The following is a 23,802-nucleotide window of genomic DNA, read 5'->3' on the forward strand; positions in this document are numbered from 1 at the left end:
ACATTTCATCTTTGACCTGACCTGTGACGTCATCGGTGACCCCGAGGTCCATGAAATTTCGTTTCTTTCAACAAATTTGACAGTCCTTTCGAACGCCGTTTAAATTTTGCGGATCCGTCTAGTAGTTTTGGAGATATGAGGGGGGCAAAAAATAGCACCGCCCCCCCCCCACCAGGTCGCGTTATAAACAGACCCCACCAGGGCGCGGGCTAAAGAATCGATACAGGTACCGATACGCGGTGCGGCGGTGCCATCAAGCCCGGCCGAGAGAGCAAGGTGACACCAGGCCGAGAGTCACCGAACCACTTGACGATGGGGATGGATGAGGACTGAGGATGTCGGTCAGGGGCGGATCCATAATATTATTCTGTCAGGGGCCAATGGAATGGGGGCGGCATGTTTTCACCTACTTGGGGCGGCAAAATGTAAGATTGGGGCGCATATAGTGAAAATTGAAGACAACGTCATCTGTCTGTTTCCCTTCCTCTGATGTTTTCATGGATATAGTTATTTGATAGCGTGCGGTGCCCCGATTCGTCACTCCGTAGAGCGGCATATTTTTCGGCTAGAGATTTTAGCCCCCAAAGCCCTCCCCTGGGTCCGCCCCTGATGTCGGTAAGGAAATGGACAGAGTCGAACTGATTTTAGTCGTTGATTCACCGGTGGCCTCTTTTCCCGTTCATCGGTACTTCCAAGGAAACTGTACATTTGGGCAGTACTTTTTACATACGTCTGACATACAATGCACATTGGTTTCCATCATAAATGCATTTATACGTAGATTTAGCCCGCGTTCGATGTCTCTCGGACGGCGAAGATTCTACGCCGTCCGGCCAATCACGTTCCATAACCGCAACCGAGCCCCCGCTGAACTTGGACGGGATTGGCCGGACGACGTAGAATCTTCGTCATCCGAGAGACATCGAACGCGGCGGGTTAGTGTTTTATTTTGAGAGCTGTATTTGATACATCATAACTTTTTCGGCTGAAGTATTTCATGACGGCCTATCCTGGTCGGTGTCACAGGCCCGAGCCGGCCCCGTGACGCTTTTCGAGTCCTGGTATTTCTTGTTTGTTTGTTTATTGGGGCTTTAGGGCGCGTCGACTGCAAAGGTCATTTTGCGCCCATAACGTCGCGCTAGTAAAACAAGTGTTTCAATAGAAGAAACTTTCTAGATATCAAGACTAGAAAGTAGAAGACTTTATAAAAAAAAAGACAGGGTAAAATAAAACAACGCAAAAGCGTCGTAATAGACAACTGGCAATCACTCGACCAATCCGCAAGCCGTCTGCTGTATTAGATAACATCATTCCTCTTGTCATGCTTTAGAAGAAACAAAATTTGGTGCTTTTAATTAGGGCCACCGTGGCACGAGCCACGTTGTCAACCCAGTTCTGAAACTGTCCCGCTTACCATGAATCCACAATCGCTCCACTAAAACCGGAAATTTTTTAGAGGAGGCAAAGGGACCCCCGGCAACATATTGTTCCTCGCAAGAGCACTCAACACCATATCTTCAAAAAATGGGTACCTTGCAACACGGGCCTCTTGAAACATACCGCCAAATAACAAACATTGAAAATGTGACTAGATTATATTCAACATTTTCAAATTTCAAATTAAGTTATACTCTAGACGGCGAATGACTGAATCCCTTACCTCTCATTCCCGCCAGTTGTTCTGATCCAGTGTCTTGTTCATTTATTGCCGTGCATTGTCTATTGCAGTCGAAAAAACAATTAAGAATGACCAGTTGGAAGACTGCAAGAACTATGATAGGAGTACCTCACCTGGCTCTCACGTAGAATGCATGGAGGCATGCATTCTTAAGAAGGTGGTGACCAGTCAAAACCTTACTTGTCTGATACCATGGATGGACCGGAACTCTACACGTGGTTTGATCAATAAACCATTCTGCAACACATCTGAAGGTAAGCTTTTGAGTAGACTGCCTCCCCCTAAAAAACTATTCTGGTACATACCTAACAATCATGCATCGCCCTGAAAAACTCTTTTGTAACGATCAAATTTGGCAGAATTTTCACCTTTTTTCTTGTTTTAAAAGCAAAGCCTGGACATTGGGACCTTCATTCAGGACCAGGATGAACTGAAGTGATTTGCATGTTCAAAACATTTTTTTTTGTTGCTTCGTTTTTGTTTCGTTTCAAACTTTTCATATCGTTTGGTGGTGCAATTTTTAAACTATTGAAATTTTTACCCCTAAAACTTGCATCAAGCTTGAAGAATGAAAATATAATTTTCAAAATTTTCCAAATAAATTAATAGGGTTACCTATTTATTACGAGCGAGCGAGCGCAGCGAGCGAAGCGAGTCTTTTCAATATAACGGAAAAATCTCAGTATGAGCGGCCCGGCCCGACCCGGCCCGGCCTGTAACGCTTTTGAGAGACTTATATCTCAGCAACCGCTGGACCGATTGGCCTGCGATCTTTTTTGCTGGGTAGCCCCATCCCTTCTACCCCGTAATTGACTACTTTTGATACATCTCAGTGACCGTCGTGGCACGTGCCACGTGAAAAGTCAAGGGTGTTCAAGCTGTTTTGGAAAAGCAGTGACTTTGAGAGGCTAATATCTCAGCAGCCGCTTGGGTGATTGATTTGCGGTAATTTTTGTAGGGTAGCAGCATCCCTTCTACCAAAAAAAAGGATACTCTCGATGCATGTGGGTCACCCCCAGTGCACGTGCAAAATACAACAATAAGAGGTGTCAAATTTGTTCCCATTTTAATACCTCGGTAATTACTGGGGCGATTTCGCTGAAACTTGGCATACAGGTAGGCACCCACCAGGCAATGCATTCCCATGTGTTGCGGTTAACCTTCGCCCCAGTGGGGGGGGGGTGCAAATGTTACCACCCTGTCGCGTTTTTTGCGTGTGAATAAAAAACCGCGGCGCGTAGCGCCGCGCCGCTTGGGGCAGCTTTTGGTACATCAATTTTGGACAATGTGTGAAATTTTTTACCTCAGGTCATGTCAGGTCAGGTCACCAGGTCAAGTTAACTGACCAAGCCTAAAAAAAGTTTGCAATCATGTCCAGCTTGCAGTGTTTGTCAGAAAGGTTTGAAACTTGGTGGATTGCATGCTGTTATGGGCGCCTACAATTTGTATATCTCGGATTTTTTATATTTGTGACCTAAGGTCAGGTCAGTGGCGTGACCTTTCCATTACAAGTCAATGGAGAAAAATGAAAATGCCTCTAGATCCGTGTATACGCATAGGAACAGTCCAAATATTTCAAAATCACAATGATTTAGTCCACTCGTGATGACCAAGGTGTCATTTTTGCTGATAGCCTCTAGAAAGGTCATCCGAGGTCATTTGAGGCTACAAACAGGTTTTTGCTAATAACTCGCGATTGGAAAGAGATAGAACGCTGGGGATGGTCTCATTGTGTTTGTCTTGTTGAGACGCATCGACTGATATGCAACATGACCTTTTCCAGTCAGGTCATGACCTTGACCTGAGGTCAAATTTTCAAGTTGACCTTTCAAGGTCGAATTATAGTTCATTCGACGCGTCTCGGTGAGGGGAACACGATTCTGGCAATAGAAATGTCGTGGCTTTTTGTAGTCGAAAGGTATTGTCGAAAAACACTTTTCGTAAAAACAGCTATTTTTGGAGTTTTTGCCCTCTGGAGGCTAAACCGTTGACCTGAGGTCAATATTGATAATGACCTTTTCAAAAGAAGAGTTCAAAAGCTATCGATTGGTTTTCCATGCGTTTTTCTAGCTACCATAGTTCCTGAGATAGCGGCATGTTTTCTGAAAAATATAATGACAATTGGCAAATTTTGACCTTTGATGACCTCTGGTGACCCCAATATTGCTCTAAGGTGAAAAATGACCGAAATACTTTCAAACGTACGCATTGAGAGCTATCGCCTGCTTTTTACCGCGTCTGTCTAGCCCTCTTAGTTCTTGAGTTAGAGGTGGGTGGTAACATATGCCCCCCCCCCACTAGGGCGAAGTTGGCTGAGACCGCCACTGGGGCGCGGGTTAAGGTGCCACTGCACGTGCGCACGTGCAGGGGGCGCTTCCAGATCTCGAGAAGGGCTGGGCCGATTGCGCTCAAATTTGGTAAACGGTTGGGGACCAGATAGTAGGGTGCCGTGCAAGTTTGGACCCCGTTTGCACGTGCGCACGTGCAGAATGCCGCTTCCAGATCTCAGGAACGGCTGGGCCGATTGCGTTCAAATTTGGTACACCGCTAGCGACCGGTTAGAAGGGTGCTTTGCGCAAGCCCGTTGGAAGTACCCTCTCGCCCTTCCGCACGTGCAGGGCTCACTATCTCGCTCGCTCGTTCTTCGCCCTAAAATGCGTTTTACTGGTTTATTAGTTAGCTTTGCCGTGAAAATGCTGATGGTTTTTGTATAGCGTTGCTCTGTGCTAATTTATTATAACGGGTGTGCACTTAGTTTCTGGAAGAAGTTTAATCATCTCTTTCTTTTGAACTATTGAAACTATCAATACAAACTTTGGTATGGTGAATAATTATTCATTTAGCCGTAAGCATGCCAAAATTTTGGCAAATCCGACTATTTTTCATACTTACGATATTTTGTACAGATAAAGACAGAGAAACCATGTTCCAGCATTCAGTAGTTATTAAAGTAGCATAGAGTCAATAAAACCTGGATTCGTAAGCTATCACGATAAACGCTGAGTGCACGGACGAGTCAAACAATCACGGATGGGTGCTGGAATCAGTTCGCCTGAAAGGGAAGCAATGAACACCACCTCGAGAAATAAGCGTTCACTAAATGTGAAAGCTAAGTCCGTTGACCACTTTCCACGCAATCTCCTGGTGTGGACCGCCATATCCCAACGTGCGATTTTCAATCACTTATTTTTGCCCAATGGATGCACTACGAACATCGTTATGTACTGACAGTAGAGCTTAACCCGCGCCCCACTGGGCTCTGCGCATAACGCGCCCTACTGGGTGGGGTGGGGGTGGGGGGCGCTCTTCATAGACCCCCCCCCCCTCCTAACTCCGAAACTACTGGGCCGATCGTCAAAATTCAAACGGCATCTGATAGCCTCGGAAAAGTTGTCGAGCGAAACCTAATTTCATTGACCTCGAGGTCACCGATGACGTCACAGGTCAGGTCAACGTAAAAACTATCGATGCTTAGCTTGTTCACATTTTGGGCTCTGGCCGCGTCTTTAAAGTCAGATCAGGCTCATTTTTGTTTACACACTCGTGAACAGATGTTTTAGATACCCTGAGGGTACCAACTTGTTCTTTGATTTTCCGGTCAGGGGCAGGTCATCACAGGTTACAGAAATATTATATACAGAAAAATTATATATCATGCGTCGGTCACGTGACACATGTTTTATGGTCCATTTAGGCCATAGATTTATAATTCGATGTCGTTTTTGTAATTGGAGGTCATTTTAAGTTCAATTTATTTAGCTCAGGTCAGGTCACTTTCAGGTCAAAAAGGTAAAAAGTTTTTTTTTTCAACTAAAAAGATGTCTATCGGATGCAGTTTCAGCTCAGGAATACGATGGTGTTATTTATATTGGTGTACAATGTAAAATACGTACTGAAAATTGATTTGAAAAATTATTAAGTGTGAATTTTTTGCTATAACGCATATAACTTGGCCATTTTGAAGATATTTGGCTAAAACTTGCTAGAGTAAGTCATAAGCCTGTGTTCTATCACATATATTACGGTTGTTTCGAAAAGTAAAAAAGCAAATGAAAAAAAGATAAAAAGATAAATTTTGAATTTTATTATAATTATTTTCAAAAATTTTAGAATCTTGAAAATCCTAGATAGCAGTTTGATAGCGCAGTCTATTCTAAGTCCTATCATGCAAATAAATTGGATGTAGTTTAAAAACTGATCTCTTGGGAGCAATTGCCGTGGTTCAATGTTTTGCGTCGAAATCGGCCGAACATGACGTCACTCTGACGTCACTTCCGGCCGACCTATGGTAGCTACGAAGTTCATATTTTGGCACAAGGTGTCAAATTGATGCAGCCGAAGGTGCTGAAAGTTTGGCGTCGATACGTCAAGCGGTTTGGAAGTTATTGCAGAAAAACGGGAGGGGGCTATGACTAGACGTTATGCGTATGACTAGACGTAGACGTATGGGCGAGAGTTAAATAAAGACATTCTGTCACATTAGGAGCAGCACTAACCTAGGAAAGCATACTCGTAGATGTCATGATCACACCACAATGCAACTCATCGCACGCGGAGCACTGAATCTGGTGGATGGGGCACATGTACCGTTTATAAGCCACGAAGAGAATCTTCTTGGCATATCTCAACGGCGACCGTATGGGGACCTTCAAAGCAAACATCGTACTAAGGAAGAAGTTAAGTGCAGATAAAAGCATATTAAAAGTCAAGGACCCTCTGACCACCGCCACACATGGGCCCAGAGGTGCCGCGCAATTTTAACAGAAGGGCGTTTCATAGCACTCGGGTTGTAGACCGCCTGAGAGCAGAGATCGACTTGTTCTTTTGATAACTGTTAACTATTGTTGCAATTTACATATGTGCCAAATATCTTAATCTAATTTCAAACACTTAAGATATGGGAGCACAAACTTTTTCCAGAAACTCAGTGCACTCCCGTTGCTGCGCAATACTGCCTAATAACTTTGCTCTTTTCCAGACTTTTTCAGAAGCCGTAATGTGGCGTGGAGAGTTTTTCAAGGGAACATCAGTGATTGCAATGACCTGTGTACACCAAGCTGCGAGCAGCTGAATATCCTGGTCAAAATAATGGGTAATATCAAGCCAGCCGTCTTCGGCAACGAACAACGTCATAGCTTGATCTTTATCGTGTCCAATGAAATGGATGAATTCAGAAACAGACCAGCATACGGCTGGGGTGACTTCGTCTCAGAGGTGTTTGGGTCACTCAGTTTTGTCCTCGGTATTGCCTTTGTAGCCCTGATTGACTGGGTATTTGCAGCATTGCTATGGCTCTGTGGGAAACTCCCCTACATCCCAGCAATGCCGCCTATCCTAAACTCGGACATTTACATCCGTGACATCTACTATAAAGTCAGACACGAGCTGTATGGTGAACCGATCCCAATGACCATATCACAGACGTACTTGAAAAAGCATGAGCGTAGGAGGGATGCGGTCAAGGCCGCTGCTCAATCTACAGCAGAGAAAAAGGACAGTGACCACCGGCGACCTCAGTTCCCACGCATGCATCTAAGAAAGTCTAGTCTGGCTTTAATGTCAGAAGCATTTGCCGCAGTGTCGCAACAACACGAAGAAGAAATATTGATGCAGCAGTTTAAGAGCTTGTCCGATATTATTCGACGGGGAAGCACCGTAGCAGATAGGAGTTTGCAGAGGCGTCGCTCGTCCTTCCCTGGAGACCGTGTGTCTCAACAAACCAGCGCATCAATGCGCCAACCATCAGGAGCGACCGCATCAAGTTCTCATGGCATGCCAACGATGTGGTCAGAGCCAAAAATAACGATAAGCGCACCTGACGAAGATGATGTTCGACAAAGGTCACAAACGTCGTCACCTGAGAGCCCAGCAGATGACGTCGAGCAAGGAAGACAATCGGCAGATCAAGGCGCCCCGGGACAAGAGGCCATCGACACTGGTCAACCGCCGCTGACGCCGGCTAAGAGCGGGCTGCCGGGCATAGACCAGCAGCGTCGGCCGTCGCGGGCCGCCTCTGTAATGCGAGACCTGGACGCCGCCGAGGCGAGCCCTTCAACAGCCGAAGGAGCGGCTGCACCGCAGCCCCCGGCCCAGGGACAGAGACGTGCCTCCTTATATCGCACTAAACCGCGGCGAAAATCGCACGCGGTCGCGCCGGCTCCGGTCCCATCGATCGCAGAATCGAGCGAAGGCGAAGAACCGCCGGACTAAGCTTTAGTGTACCTGTTCGGTTATCTAGGTTTTTACATTGTGTTGCCTGTGTTGTCGTGACGACTGGAAAACCATGACCGAGCCGAGTCATTTGGGTGTCCATTCTTCGTGCCCTGCCAGTGACTTGAAGCATTGACCGTTTTGTCTTTTACTGAACCTTGATGTCATATGCTACTTATGTCCAGCAGACACGGAAGCCGATGCGCTCGCTTATGTCACATGGTTACAAGTGCAGACGGAATGTGTTATGTTGTGTGCTACTCAGAAGCAAACCACTTGACTTTGCTGGGGCTTTACAGACGGATGTGATTCAGTGAAGCTGTTAGGTATCGCGGAGCGCATTTGATGTAACTGGTTGTATTACCAGCACCAAGCTCATCATCATACATTATATCAGCATGCATACACTTGCAGGGATCTAGTGTTCGTATGGTTTAACATTGACCTTTCAGGTGGAGAGAATATTAGCTCTCGCCCGTATCGGCATTTTCTCAGCCGCTAACGTATATGTAGAGGGGGATCCATCGGATCCCCTACCAAGATGTTTGGCCCCTGATCAAGCTAGAGCTTCGCGGGAAAAAGAACGAGCGTGCTGCCCATAACGAAAGAAAGCAATGATGCCTAGTTTTAAGTTCATTGGTTGACCTTCCAGGTGCCAGGTCAGTGACACAAAGGTCAGGAAAAACAGGACCTGCTAGGACTTCATACAAAAAGTAATGCTGTTATGGGGTTTTCCTGGTACTGATTTTGTATTTCATTTTATTTCAAGTTTTGATCAAAGCTAGTGTCTCCTTTGTCTCCTAACAATTCATCTATCGCCAAAATATTGAACCCGATTTCAATGCTCCCGTACAAATGCACTATGAACATATCTTGCTTTTGCAAAATTGAGGTTGAGCTTCTATTTAAGGCGTGTGCGTTAAGTAATTTGTGCTGTCTGGTGAAAATTGTTGTCACCTATAACGACGTACCTGTGACAAAATTAAAACCGAAGATAGTAGCTTTTTAATGGCGGTTTTAAACTGAATTAGTCGAACATAAAACATGTGTGGGCATACCATTTGATTCAAGGTCTTAAAATGTTGCACAAATTGCTTTCATAGTGATATTATACGGGCATTATGGAAACATGATGAAGTTATGTGTTTAGCGATTCAAACTCAACGGTTTTCACATGATGTCAAGCTCGACAGTGAAGAATGCTGTAATACCTGAAGAGTCGGATACATCTAAAACTGCCACAGAAAGCAGTAAGTGAAACCTCAAAGTTATCAAGTGAGGTCATATGAAACTTGCAATTAAAATAAGTACTAACGCACACGAAGATGAGCCTTATCATAACTTTAGCCGCCTTCATTGTTTCGCAACGTACTTTTCCATGAACTAAATAAATCAAGCGAATGCCTAATTGCTTCGCTTGAGCACTCAAATATTTCAAGTGCTCTCTGTTGATTAGTCATAACTGTCATTAGATGGACTTAAATCATTTATTTAAAAAAAAAAATAATAATGTACCTAACAAAAGTAGGAATGCTAGCGTTTTGAATTGTATCCAAACAGATAGTAGATTCAAATAATACATATAATTTTGCTCTTTTTCCGCACAAACACACCGAAAACTGATTTCTGGTCACAATAGAGATAGGTATACACATTACACAGCATAATGTTGCCTAGGTTTAACAGCTTTGATGATCAAATTCAATGTAAAAATTACGTTACGTTTTCGTAAAGAACCCTTTGCTTTCAGGTGAAGCAAACATCAGACGCTTTTGCAACTACATTCTCAAGAAGATACCTCGCACCATGGCAATTATGGCGTGCTTCGTTGGTTGTTGTTACTTCCTAATCGTTTCGGCGAATCGCCTTGATTCTGATGTGATATTACAAGTAAGTATTGTAATTGTTCGGCAAAACACAATAAAACCAACGCAACCATAAAGATTAGTTATGCAAATAGTTATGAGATGATGAACTAATTCGACATAATTCATCGATTAGATTAGATAGTGTAATGACGATGAATTGATTTGATGTTATTCACCGATTGTTATCGGTCCTGTAACTTGGTTTCAAACTAATATAACTGATGTCGTAATCTCGTTGCAGGAATTCAAGGCGACCAGTTCAGTGAGCAAGGAAAACTTGCAAATAACAGTTTGCCCAGTAGCACCGTTTGACCCGATTCAAACATTGGACTTCAAAGCTCACACGAAAAGAGCGAATTATCTAAGAAAACTTGATACCACTTCGCTCAACTCACATGACTTTTCCAAGAATTATATCAGAGCAATGAAGTGTTTGTACGCTAGCAAATACTCACACGAAGATGAGCCTGTAGAAGAAAAGATACATTCGCTGGCACTACATACAGAATGCATGACCTTCGCAGGGAAGCTTTTCACATCCGATTATCCCAACGATCTTCTAGAAGTCTATACCTGGTTTAGAACTTTTCTCTCACTAAAAATGCTTGAGCTTGACAGAGAAGGTGATGTCGATTCTTACGATGAAATTTACAAGAACATTGATATTTTGAAGCAAGACAACTCCACGCTGTCGCAATATCTAAAAGATGTATCCCGAGATATGGAAGAATTTTTTACAAGTGACTTTACTTCTGTTGACAACATTAACCTGAATAAGCCCGCCCAAAAAGTTATCGTGAACAATGCATTTATAACACGTTTTGGAATGAAATGCACCAGTTACACCCTAGCAGACAGCGAAAAAGGAAAAAAGTTGAACCAGAGATATCAGCTTCAGATGACTTTTAACAGGTAAGAATACGCCGGTTGGCTCATTAAATCAATTCCGAGCGGGGAAAAATTCGTGCGCCTCTCGCGGGTAAGTACGGGCGAGCGCAAAACGCATGCACGACCCACTTAAGCCCGGCATCTCGCGCGCTTTTTTTTAACCATCGTCGGATAGGTGACTTGCCTTTTCAAAGCATTGCGCGGCACCTTACTAGCCGGATAAAAACGGGGTGTTCCGCTGTGGATGTAAAATCCGGACGGGTTGAGTTTGAAACCCCGAATCGACAACGGCTTTTCATGTTTTTTTTTTCAACTCGGCTGAGCAACTCGGCGTCATGATCATGCATCGTTTGCTTTTGTTTCAGGGTGGAATTTTCCTACCTGCTGGTGTTTGTGAACGAAAATCGCACATTCAGCGACATCCCCGGTGCAACATTGATTCAGCCATACCGAATCCCACTGGACACTACCAGCATACTCCACATTCGAAGAAGTGAGTTCTCTTGCCCACGGGTTGTGAGTAGTTGCAAGGCTGCGGACTTGGAAAATCATATATTCCAATTTTGGGCCTGCGTTCTAGCGTCAAGGTCAAAATAATCAGCAAATGACAGGAAACGCTGCAGGGCAGGCGCTAAAGTGAGGAGGAGGGGCTCCGGGCAGTAGTTCCTCAACAGGTGGGTGGTTCCTTTTCGTAAAATCCGAACGAATAAATCCGTTGGGATTCTGAAACCATCATTCAAGGTGCCAGTTTATGCAATCAAACACTTCCCGGAACTCAATGATGGACATTAAATAACGGTTATGAATTATGACGTAAATTTTATGTCAGTAATATCATCCAACTTGAAGCTCATGGTTATTAAGATGGTCTTTTTGGCACCTAAGGGTTTGTTCTGGCCTCAGGGTTGCTTCTGATCTGAAAGGGGCCTTCAATGAAAGGGTAGAAACTTGGTGCTTGTGCTCATTATAATTCGTGATGCTCCCGCGACATGCTCGGATCAGGGTGCACGCTGACTGGATAAGGGACCTTCCTACTCTCGCCTTACGACTGCCGTCTGTAAGTGTCCGCGCTGGGTTACGGGAGACCGGGAGGCCCACAATGACCGACGCCGTCCTCAATGAGTCCAGCAAAGGTCATAATATTTCAACACTTGTCCGAGTCTCAAGGCAGCCTTAGACACCAGCGAAGCCTTAGCCTTGATAGTGTAGCCAACTTATTTTGAAGATCAACGGCTTATGTTGGTGATACAGCCGTGCAGCCCAAGTGTTTGTGATGCAGCCGGCGCGACTATGACTTTTAAATGATCTTGAACACGACTAGCATTGGTAATTGAGCTTAAATAATATATGTATATGTATATATATATATATATATATATATATATATATATATATATATATATATATATATATATATATATATATATATATATATATATATATATATATATATATATAATATATATATAATCGTTCAAAAAAATCACGTGTAAAAGATAAGTTATTTCACTTAAGCGTGCGTGTATTACGTAGTACAAAAACGGATTCATCTCAATATGCATGGATGGGCCGCTGCGACTGTGGGACCATCTTGTTGACAAAGTTACCCCGATACGAAGTTGTTGGCGTCGGCCCGGGTGCCGTTCGTCAAAAGCCCCCCACACCCACACCAAAAAAAAAAAAAAATAATAATTGCATATTCAGAAGATGTTTTCGATCCATCTTCTGATCATGATCTAGTCTTGAGAATAGAAGCCTAAATCGCAAAAAGTAATTTATTTGTATGGTTTGATCAATAGCTGCAATTTTTCAGGGATTTGAGCTATGCATTGGTCGGGGAACTAAATGAATCCTCAGCCTCCCTGTCGCGCCACCTAAGGTCTGATTAAGTGTTGTGTATTTTTAACACTGCATTTTTTTGCAGTCGAGAAAACCATTAAGAATGAGCGGTTAGAAAACTGCAAGAGCTACGACAGGAGCACCTCGCCTGGTTCCCATGTCGAATGCATGGAAGCATGCATCCTTAAGAAGGTGGTTACCCATCAAAACCTCACTTGTCTGATGCCGTGGATGGACCGAAACTCTACACGTGGTTTGATCAATAAACCATTTTGCAACACATCCGAAGGTAAGCTGTTGCACTGAGCTCCCCATGCGTAATGCAAACTGCACTGCACGATCGAATAGAGAAATCCAGACATTTGAAAAGGACGCAAGTTATATCTCGATTTTACTATCTTCAAAATACAACATGCTGTCCCTCAGATAATCTCCCAGCCTCGACATTTTGTTTCCATCGCATAGTTGCATTGTATTGCTCGTATGTGAAGCTGTATGTGAAACAGCTTCCAGTCTTAGGGCCGAGGAAATTTATGCAATTTTAGATTGGATTCTTAACAAACAGCTTCTCTGATCTGACAGCACTCGAAAGTTTTTTTTTCAAAATTGGCGCAGAATTCCTTTTCCGACCCTGGAAGAGTTAGGTATGTTGGAAAATTGAGTGGGTGACTTTAGGCCACTGGGAGCTCAGCTTCATATAGGTATGTATAGTCGGTCAAATATGTATCTTTCCCGGCCGCCAAGTGGCGCTACGGTCTGGATTCGATAGTTGGCTGAGCCCACACCCCAGCTGCCCTGGCGGCTCTGGCGGCCCTGTGACGTCACGCGCGGGGGGCGGAGCTACACAGCGGCCGGCTGGAGAGTGACCGCAGACCAGAGGCCAGTTTTACCAACAGAAAAATAGCAGCCCGGCGCAATTTTTCTGTCAAAAACCAGCCGACGAGTTTCACCAACCAGGCGAAAAAATATCCGCCGGCGTGAAAAAATATCAGCCATAAAAATAGCCAACGAGTTTCACCAACGGCAAATGCGGCATTAATGGAGTGTTTATCTGCGCCATTATATGTAGAAAAACAGCCCCAAAAAATAGACAGGCGACCCCGTCTATTTTTTTGATGTCTTGTGGGGATAATTGGCCTCATTTGTTACTAATTATCGTGATTTGCGCTTCTCAGTTGATATAATAATTTAGTATCATTCATGGCCAATTTGTAAAGCATCTGGGCTTCAAGATTAGAAGAGGAATACTGATGATATTGCGTAAAGAAAGAGCCTTTGTCACCAGGCAGGACCAAAAGGAACCAACAAGACGGGTGTTTGGTGTTGTGGTGTTAGTTTTTTCGTTTTATATTATCTTTTTGCTACCAGCACCCAACAGCAAGATGATAGCGCATTAACTAGTGGTCAGCTTACAAGTTCATTGCTCGCACGGAAGTGGAAAATAATGATGGAAGGTCATTTTCGAAAATCGAAGGTGATTGAAGAAATGCTGGAAGGAGAGGCAGAGAGGGTAGGCTCATTGGACTCAAGATTTTAAATAAATATGTCACTGTTTTCACATATTCATCTACATTTGACATTGCAAGGTGCCAGCTACTGATACCACTACTACTTTTGGGTGGAACTTACTCGAGCTGTGCGGCATGGTGCATTGACATTGCTAAGACCAAAATGGCAAGATTTTCAAGATATAATAATTCAAGATAGTAATTCAAGATAATTCAACTCAAGATAGAATAAATTTAAAAAAAGAAATTGAATAGCATGAAAGAAATGTATAAAGGCTTGTTTTTTAAGCAAAACGTGCAAAGTTTGCATGGTTGCGAACCCGAACAAACTTGCTGAATGCTGTCATAAGATTGTGCCACTGAACTCAGCAAGTCATGCTGCCAATATTGAAGGAAAAGAAAATAATAGTAATGTTGTAAAATGTAAATGAATCCATAACTGATGTGTGTGCAGTGTGCACTGTGCTGATATTGAATGCATGTGTATCTTGCATGCATGAGTCATGCAGGGATCATGTTAAAACTGGCTGTAAGTATTGTGAGTTAGTTTTGCTAAATTGTGGAGGCACCAGGCAAATTGTGGTCAAAATGTTATTTGTTCACCTCAGCGCTGAAATTTCTGCACACAGAGTTTTCAGATCATGCGCCGAAATGTTCATGCAGCCTGTCCGTTACGCTGGTCATGTTGACAGTGACAAGGATTTTTTCCCAGTCTTATGTTGAAATACAATAATAATTCACTTAGCTTGATTTTAGCTTATGTTTTTCATGCCAGTTCCTAGAATAAGGCAGCCAATATTTTCTGTCATGTGAGAAATAAAATGACAATATGCACAATTGCGGGCTGTGGCATGTTGTGATGTTTTTCCTTGTTTATTGCTGAGGTTTTTCCAGTCTCTGCTGCAAAAACGGTGGTGAATCCACCGTCGTCCGACGGTTTCGATGACGCCAATCATCGGCGAGTGTTGCTGTGATGGCCGACCTGACTGAGCGCACAGCGGCAGCCGCCGTCGCCAATAACGACAGTGAGGACACCTCCGAGTCGGACGGAGACGCCGCCGCGGACGACTTCACCGTGCTGGACGAGGTGGAGCGCTCGAGCCGACAGGCCGTGCACCGCGTGCGCTGCCCGACTGGCTGGCGCACCCGCAGCCGATTGGCGACCGGCGGCCGGTGCCGGCCAATCTGCCGGCGCTCTGCCCCGAGCTGCGCGCCCGGCTGGCCGCCGAGGGCATCGAACAGGTGTTCCTGGTGCAGGTGACGGTGTTGCCCGAGTTGCTGGCGGCCGCAGAGTCGCCGCTGCCACCGGCCGACCTCTGCGTCTCGGCGCCGGCCGGCCGCGGTAAGACGCTGCCGTTCGTGCTGCCGCTGGTGCAGGCGCGGCGCCGCGGTGCGCCGGCCGCCGGGTGCGCGCGCTAGCTGTGCTACCCACACAGGCGCTGCCCGCTCAGGTGCCCGCCGTGTTCCGCCAGTACGACGCCGACACGCCGCTCTGCGTCCGGCTGCTGGGTGGAGACGAAGTATACCCAGCGCCGAGGGCTTCTCGCTAGCGCACCTGCGCTACCTGGTGATCGACGAAGCCGACCGGGTGATCGAGATGGCCGAGACGGGCTGGCTGAAAGCGGTGGAGCGGGTGGCGGCAGCCACGGCCCGCCGCCCTGCATCGCCGGCCGGCTGACGGCCGCCGCCGTCTGCGCGCCTCACCTGCCGCTGCAGAAGCTGCCGTTCTTGGCTACCCTGTCACAGAGCCCGGAGGCCGGAGAAGCTGGAGCGAATGTCGCTGTTCCAGCCGCGACTGCTGGTGGCCGGCACGGCCGGCCGCCGTCGCACTGCCCGGTCAGTTCGTCGGCAGGTTCACCACGCCGGCCGAGCTGAGCGAGTCGTTCAACGTGGTGGCGCCGCAGCCGCTGAAGCCGCTGCTGATGCACAATTTGCTCCGACAGCCCGACTGGCGGCGCTCGCTCGTGTTGGTCAACTGGAACGAGGCAGCGCACCAGCTGGAGCTTCCGCTGTCGGTGCTGGGCGCGCGCGAGGCCGAGTTCCCTGGGGCAGTGCCGGCGGGCCAGCGCGGCGGCGGCGCGCGCCAGCTGAGATGCTGGTGTGCTCGAGGCTATGGCGCGCGGTATTGACGTGGACGCCGTGGACGTGGTCGTGTCGTACGACATCCCGGCGCTGTTGAAGGCACACTGCGTGCGTCGGACGGCGCGCGTTAGCCGGGCCGGCCAGGCGGTCACGCTAATGTTTGAGCGGCAGCGCAGCCATTTCTAGCGGCTGATGGCGCAGGCGGGCAAGGTGGACGGCCGGGTGCGGGAGACGCCGGTGCCGCTGTACGAGCTGCGCCAGTACGAGGCGACCTACGTCAGTGGATTTCCACGCTAGCTTCTAGTTGATCGCTTTTTTCACCTTTTTTACGCTCATCGCTCATGATTTATTTACATTTTAGAAATATTACAATGAATAGGTGTTTACCTTGTCATCAGCCCAGAAAAGTTAAAGTAGGTAAGGCGTTTTTAGTTGCATAATGTATATTTGTTCATGAACACGGATTTAACGTGTCCTAACTCCCAAATACTTCGATATTAGACCCGAGTTTTGCAAACCAGTCGAAAGGCTTAGAACGATCATTTGGTTGGGGCGTAGCCAGACGGCTCGACTGGGCGTGGAAGCCGGCGAAAAGGTGGTCACCACGCGATCATCATGTAAAGCGGTCTCCGTCGGACGATTGTGTCCGTGCGCAACGAATGATCTCGGCACACGTGGACGAGTTCGGCAGGACTCTCCACTGAGCGGTACTGGGCGCAGTCGAACGACGGTCGACGAAGCTAGCGCAGGTATTGTTACGAGCCGGACCAGTGTAGCGGGGCCGGAGCTTATATTGTTTGCTGTGTGGCGTTCCTTCGTCTTGATCGGGCCCGGCAAACGGGGCCTGCATATCGGCTGAAATCACCTAGCCGGGCAGCATGACCTCCACCTCGCCGAAGTGGGGCGAACGACCGCCCTCAGCCCTGCAATGACCGCGGTGCAGTTAATCTGGGTAGGTATCTTCCTGAGGTATGACACTCGCCTTGGCACAAGGCTTTACCCATATAGGCTTTGGCGAATCCTTAGCCCTCTTGGTCCTCTAGAAGTAGGTGTAATGCAGTGCGCGCGAAGCCGCCTCGCAGCACCGCAGTTCACTCGCTCGGCAGCGGAACTGTCCGTCCAGCTTCAGGTGGCGCCTCTGGGAACAATGTTTGTCGCTTCTTCCCCACTCTTTTGACATCTAGGAAAGAGGTGCGACTCCCGCGTCGGGAGCGGGTCCCATCTATTATAGTCCCCACCTCATAAAAGGTGGGAGTGGGGGTCCATACATTGCGTGCACGTTCGACACGATTATTTTCTACGAGGTGCAACTAAAAGTAGACAAAAAGGTTAATTGCAAGTTGAAGGTATTGTAAAAATGAAAAATAATAGGCTGACAGGAAAAAAAGATCCACTAAAACGCACGCTTCCTATCGTGACCGTCATAAATGACGTAGGTTTACAATTTGGTGGTCTTGTATTGGCAAGTTTATTATGGTCTATTTTGTGGTTACAACTCTTGAAAATATATGTTATGTTTTCCAATAATAATATTTCTCAATCTTTGTTGTATTTGCTTTAAAAAAACACGCTTAACTTTATCAGAAACATGTTTTAAATAATTTATCAATCTCCTTGACCATTATCGATATTAAAATATCAGCTGACTGCCGGCGACAAATATTTCCGGCCGATGTTGGCTGGAATTTTTTTGTTGGTGAAACTCGTGGCTGTGTGGCATATTTACGTCTGGACAACGAGTTGCGTTGGAGAGGCCGGAAATAGTGGCGATTTCTGGACCGCAAGAATGGACCGTCATTGGAATGATTCTTTTTCAAACCGTGCACTGTTTTTAGCCGGAATTTAATAGTTACTACAAAATATTTTTGTCATTACATTTGGCTAAGAATGAATGCCATCAGGGAAGGTTTTACTGCCGCTGCATTTTGTCCAGAAACATATAGTGCTGTTATATTGCAGTTTTTGCGCTTTTGTTACAAAATATGAAGCGAACATGCATCAGGCTCTCGTCCATCCACTAAGAAGTTATTAAATATTTTGTTTTGTGTATTCCAAGAGGAGAGGAAACTATTTTATTTGTGCCTTCATTGAGAATTGAAGATCGATCATCAAATTTTCAAGGCAGTTAATCAATCAAACCAAGCATTTAGTCATTCTCGTATAGCAGTGGCTATAAGAAGAAAAGGTTGATAAATACTGAAGTTCAGTCATCTTACTTCAACTTGGCAGCAAGATCCCAGAGGATAAAGGATATAAAAAGTATACCTATCCTGTAAATCAAAGCATTTTGGTGCCTGCAAAGGCTTGCGTTATTTGTGGTGTGCTCGCGGAGTGAGGCTTTGGGCGTTTTTGTTGTGTTTATGTGGAGATTGAATATAACTGTGACCCTGTGTTTGTTTGTGTATTTACTACAGTCAAACATCACATTCACATAAAATACTCACCTAGCTCATAGGTGTACCCTGCAGAATTTGTACTTGTTGATGTCTGGAGCATGAACAAAGCACTAAAGTATCTCAATTATCATTTCCCACATTTTCTGAGCATCTAACATGGCAATACAGCAGTGCAGAGCAGCTTCAGAGAAGAAACACTTTCAATGCACAGACTGACACCAGCCACCCAATGAGCCAGTTCCTCATTTGGCTGTTTCCATGGATGCGGCTTGGCAAAGGTGAGCTAACTTGGCAACGGCTTGACGCGAGCTGTTTTTAAGTTGTTAGCAGGTAAGATTGAGTCATGGTGAGTATCTATCATATAACTGGGTGCTTCTGCTATGAGTAGATTGCAAATATGTGTGATGATTGAGGTTAGGTTAGGTTAGTCAGGGCCCTGTTTCACCAGTGATAGCAGCACGCTGCTTATACACGTGTCAAATTGGGTTTCCATGGAAACATCAACAGGCCCATTGCTCCAACACTACCACAAGTGTGACGTCAGTTCGTGCAATTGGATAGCAGCGTGGTAGCAGCATCCCGTGAAACACCGCCCTGGTCACATTTTTTATGGACACCTGGCAAATTAACTAAAAACTAGCATAACCTAATCTAACCTGACCAAACTAAACCTACACAACTACTAACTATAGGCACTAAGCACCTAAGTTCTTGTGCCTACATCTCATACCAACTCAAAATAAAGTTCCTTGCTGGAAGATAACCCTCCAGTACATTTTATAACATCCCTGTGAAGAAGACTAATACTTCTAAATCCTGAGTCACACTTCTGGCCATCCACAGAAAGAAGCGCTGAGAGCTTTGCTATTGTATATTGGACCAAAGATCATTGTCACGAATGACTATTAACACGTATTATATGATCATATCGTTGCATGGCTTGTCACATTCACAATTTTACTGAAATCCTTTTTCAAGAAATGCAAAGTTTCATTTGCCAGACACTTGAGTAATGCACATTACCATCTGCATAGCAAAGTAAAGCTGCCTGAGTTCGCTCATTCTAGATTTTTTCACTTCATAGTCAGCGCTTCATAGTTATAATCTTGCTGTTATAAGTTATAATTAATTATTCATCCCAATACATCAATAGACAATATGCAATCATCATCAGCAAACATTTTCTGGCTTGATACTGCTCGGCGTACTCTTCAGTATTGATCTCCTGCAATAATATGGCTTGTTTTTAGCCAATAAGCTCTTTTAATTTTACTTTTATTGCTGATAAGTGAGCCAGATCAACCTGCGTTTATCAACCAACATTTCATAACTTCAACTTGATCTTGCTCAGGACGATCAGGACCTCTCTTAGCCTCCTCCTGGATACTTGGGATTGTTTTCAGTCAACATGCTTCTTTAATATGCTATAAGTCAATCACAAGAGATTTAAGACATCCAACAAAACGTACACGAGTACACGAGTACGAAAACCTCCAGATGAACTCGAAAAAGGCCTTGGAACAGAGCCAAGTGGTGCTCCGTTTGTTTGTTTACAATAATAGTAGTACTGATGTATTGTTTTAGGACTCTAACGTTCGGCTTATAAAAATTGAAACATTTTTACAAAATCTGTAAGGCAAGTAATATTTCTCTGAAAGAACTAAAATATTCAAAAGCCAAACACTATGAAATACAGGAATCGGAGCGAAAAAGTAACCCAAAAAACCAGCCTAATCACCGACTCCTAAAACTGCGACAAAATCAGCACTTTTCCCCGCAACTCGTTGTCCAGACGTAAATATGCGGCTGTGTGGCGGCTATTTTTTCGGCTGGATATTTTATTTCGGCGGCCGGCTGCTATTTTTTGGTAAAACTGGCCTCAGCACTGGACGGCCTCGCCGCCGGGTGCTCCGGCGGGTCTGGCCGGGAGAGGCGAGCAAGCGGATGCGTTAGGAATCTAACGAATGTGAGGGCAGCGCGATGGTCTAATGATGGCTGTGCTTTCATGCGCCGTGTAAATTGAAGACTGAGTGCTATGAGCTATCAAAGGATTATCTGGTGTTTCAACAGGGGTCGCTGACCTAAAAATTAAGATGGTTGCTCTTGATACGATTGAATGCTTGGTGATATGATGATTAGCGCAAGAGAAATATTTAATCGAATTATGACCGGTTATTTTTTGATAAAGCAAAAACTTTTTTCATTTTTTTTTTTGCATTAACGGGAAAGCGTTAAGCCATATCTACTGAAAATCTTAACCTGCGCCGGGCGGGGGGGGGGGCGATTTGCGTCCCCCCAGGTTTTTCGCAGATAGCCGAAAAACGGCAGCGTGCAGCGCCACCAAATTTTGCATACCTGTTTTTCCATCTATTGCGCATACTGTGTGCGAATTTTGACCTTATATGACATAAGGTCAGGTCAACAGGTCGGTTTGAGTGACCTAACGTCACAAAAAGTTTGAACTTGCACCAAAGCTACAACTGTTGACCGATCGATATGAAACTTTCAGGAGTTAGTAAGGGTGACAATATCCACAAAATGTATGTCTCGGATTTTTTATCTATGACCTGAGGTCAGGTCAATCTCACAACCTCCCCATTATAAGTCAATGGGATAAATTTCAACTTCATCTGAATGCCACCCGATCCACACAATATATTCAGGATCATGGTGTTGCAGGTCCCTGGTGGTCATTCTACCGAAAGATGTCACCGGTGACCTTTGGAAGGTGTCGCTAGGTCATCCGAGGTCACCTGAGGTCACCAGCGGGGGTTTTCTGCAATAACTTTTGAGTGAATAGAAATAGAGACTCCGTTCGACGTTTATCATGTTTGTCTGATCAATGCGGATCGAATGATATGCAACATGACCTATTTCAGTCAGGTCATGACCTTGACCTTAGGTCAAATTTTCAACTTGACCTTTCGAGGTCACATGATATAGCTTTCGATGCGCTTTGACAAGCTAAGAACGATGACGTTCGAATCGATCCTTTATCTTGTCTGGATCAAAAGCTATTTAAGAAAAAGTATCAGAAGTAAAAACGTTTTTTATCGCTCTTTCGAACGCCGCCTACCGCTTGTCTCTACGACGCTCAGGAGTCGAGTTAGACGGGGGGGGGGGGCGTAAAACCGCCCCCTCCTAAAACAACCTCCTAAACCAACCCTCCTAAAGATTTCTGCAACCGTTCTACCCTCATCACTCAACTGAATGATTCTCCCCTTTTCAAAAACGGTGCAGTGATACGGCATCTCAAACCTAGAGCGACTACACTCAAGTTCAAGCTAACGGTCTCCACTCTCCAATTCAGATACCTATCGAAACCTTTCCGCGACCCGGTGCTGTGGCTCAATCAGTGGGCCAGCTGGCCGCAGACCATACCCGCAGGGCATGAACCTTTGACCATATTAGGTCAACACGCCGTGGCCCCAGCCCGCTCGCCAAGTCCGCGCTCATTGGCCGACGCGGCAACCGCACAACCTGTCCCCTCCCCTCCGTAGTACTCGCAGCGGCCGGCGGATTCAGCCAAGTTACCGACCTGCCCAGCTTGGGGAGGGCCGGCCGGGAAAGATACATATTTGACCGACTATACATCGTCCAATCCATTCATGGATTAGATCGACGAAAATGTTTTTGCTGGTTGTTAAATAGGTATCGTTGTTATTTGTTAGATAAGGATGTTGTTCACTTGCGCCATTCAAGTAACCCTTTTATCTTTCAGAATTTCTCAGAAGCCGTGATGCAGTGCAGAGTGTTTTTCAAGGAAATACCAGCGATTGCAACATCGAATGTACAGAAGGCTGCGAGAAGCTGAATATCCTGGTGAAGATTATGGGTATTGTCAAACCGGCCATCTTCAGCAACGAACAACGCCATAACTTGATCTTTATCGTGTCCAATGAAATGGATGAATTCAGAAATAGACCAGCATACGGCTGGGGTGACTTCATCTCAGAGGTGTTTGGGTCACTCAGTTTCATTCTTGGTATTGCCTTTGTAGCCCTGATTGACTGGGTATTTGCAGCACTGCTATGGCTCTGTGGGAAACTCCCCTACATCCCAGCAATGCCGCCTATCCTAAACTCGGACATTTACATCCGTGACATCTACTTTATAGTCAGACACGAGCTGTATGGTGAACCGATTCCAATGACCATATCACAGACGTACTTGAAAAAGCATGAGCATAGGAGGGATGCGTTCCAAGCTGCCCCGTCTACGACAGAGAAAACGGACAGTGACCACCGGCGTCCTCGCCCTCAGTTCCCTCGAATGCATCAAAGGAAGTCTAGTCTGGCTCTAATGTCGGAGGCTATTGCCGCAGTGTCGCATCAACACGAGGAAGCAGTATTGATGCAGCAGTTCAAGAGTTTGTCCGAAGTTATTCGACGTGGAAGTTCTGTCGCAGATAGGGACTTGCAAAAGCGCTCATCCTTCCCTCCCGGCGGCCGGTCTCAACAAACCAGCCCATCAGTGCGCCATCCGTCTGGAGCGACCGCATCAAGTTCTCATGGCATGCCAACGAAGTGGTCGGAACCAAAAATAACGATAAGCGCACCTGATGAAGACGATTATAGGGAAAGGTCACAAACGCCGTCACCCAAAAGCGAACCAGATGAAGCTGAGCATGAAAGTCAACCGGAAACTCAAGGCGCCCCGGGACAAGAGGCCATCGACACTGGTCAACCGCCGCTGACGCCGGCTAAGAGCGGGCTGCCGGGCATAGACCAGCAGCGTCGGCCGTCGCGAGCCGCCTCCGTGCTGCGAGACCTCGACGCTGCCGAGGCGAGCCCTTCAACGGCCGAAGGAGCGGCTGCACCGCAGCTCCCGGCCCAGGGACAGAGACGTGCCTCCTTATATCGCACTAAACCGCGGCGAAAATCGCACGCGGTCGCGCCGGCTCCGGCCCCCGCGATCGCAGAATCGAGCGAAGGCGAAGAGCCGCCGGACTGAGCTTTAATGCACTAATTTGGTTATCTAGGTTTTTACATTGTATTGCCTGTGTTGCCGTGACGACTGGAAGCCATGGCTGAACCGAGTCATTTGGGTGGCCCTAATTCGTGCCCCGCCAATGACTTGTGTAGCATTGACCGTTTTGTCTTTTATTGAACCCTGATGTCTTACGCTACTAATGTCCAGCAAGCACGGAGACTGATGCGTTCGCTTATGTCACAAGGTCCGCGTGCATGTGGAATGTCCTTTGCTGTGTGCTGCTCACAAAGAGACCAACTGACTAGTTGATGTGGCTGTACAGACGGATATGATAAGGTGAAGCATGGTCAAGCTGTTAGGCATCGCGGAGCGCATTTGCTGTTGCTGATTGTATTAGCAGC

At 46.0% G+C, this 23,802-nt stretch overlaps 1 protein-coding gene and 1 long non-coding RNA gene across 6 annotated transcripts in view; one reads left to right on the forward strand and one right to left on the reverse strand.

Moving 5' to 3' along the window:
• The window catches only part of LOC122394065, a 46,293-nt gene extending 22,585 nt beyond the window's left edge, over window positions 1-23,708 (forward strand). For 2 of the 5 annotated variants that reach the window (XM_043390620.1, XM_043390622.1), the window contains 7 exons: window positions 1,729-1,932; window positions 6,657-6,770; window positions 9,639-9,778; window positions 9,998-10,668; window positions 11,010-11,137; window positions 12,569-12,772; window positions 22,191-23,708. In XM_043390620.1, the coding sequence (XP_043246555.1) occupies window positions 1,729-1,932; window positions 6,657-6,770; window positions 9,639-9,778; window positions 9,998-10,668; window positions 11,010-11,137; window positions 12,569-12,772; window positions 22,191-23,422 (2,693 nt within the window). In that variant the 3' untranslated portion in view covers window positions 23,423-23,708. Of the gene's footprint in view, window positions 1-1,728; window positions 1,933-6,656; window positions 9,139-9,638; window positions 9,779-9,997; window positions 10,669-11,009; window positions 11,138-12,568; window positions 12,773-20,382; window positions 20,436-22,190 lie in introns of those variants that run through there. The other 3 variants (XR_006258794.1, XM_043390621.1, XM_043390623.1) reach the window with 3 other exon arrangements.
• LOC122394066 lies at window positions 19,326-20,225 on the reverse strand. Its single transcript, XR_006258795.1, has 2 exons — window positions 19,939-20,225; window positions 19,326-19,694 (listed from the first exon to the last, which is right to left on the reverse strand). It is a non-coding gene; the product is annotated as an uncharacterized LOC122394066 (long non-coding RNA).
• Window positions 23,709-23,802: the final 94 nt, after the last annotated feature.

Source organism: Amphibalanus amphitrite, unplaced genomic scaffold (genome assembly GCF_019059575.1).
Source record: "Amphibalanus amphitrite isolate SeventyFive unplaced genomic scaffold, NRLGWU_Aamphi_draft 000571F_arrow, whole genome shotgun sequence".
In the NCBI taxonomy this organism is placed as follows: domain Eukaryota; kingdom Metazoa; phylum Arthropoda; class Thecostraca; order Balanomorpha; family Balanidae; genus Amphibalanus; species Amphibalanus amphitrite.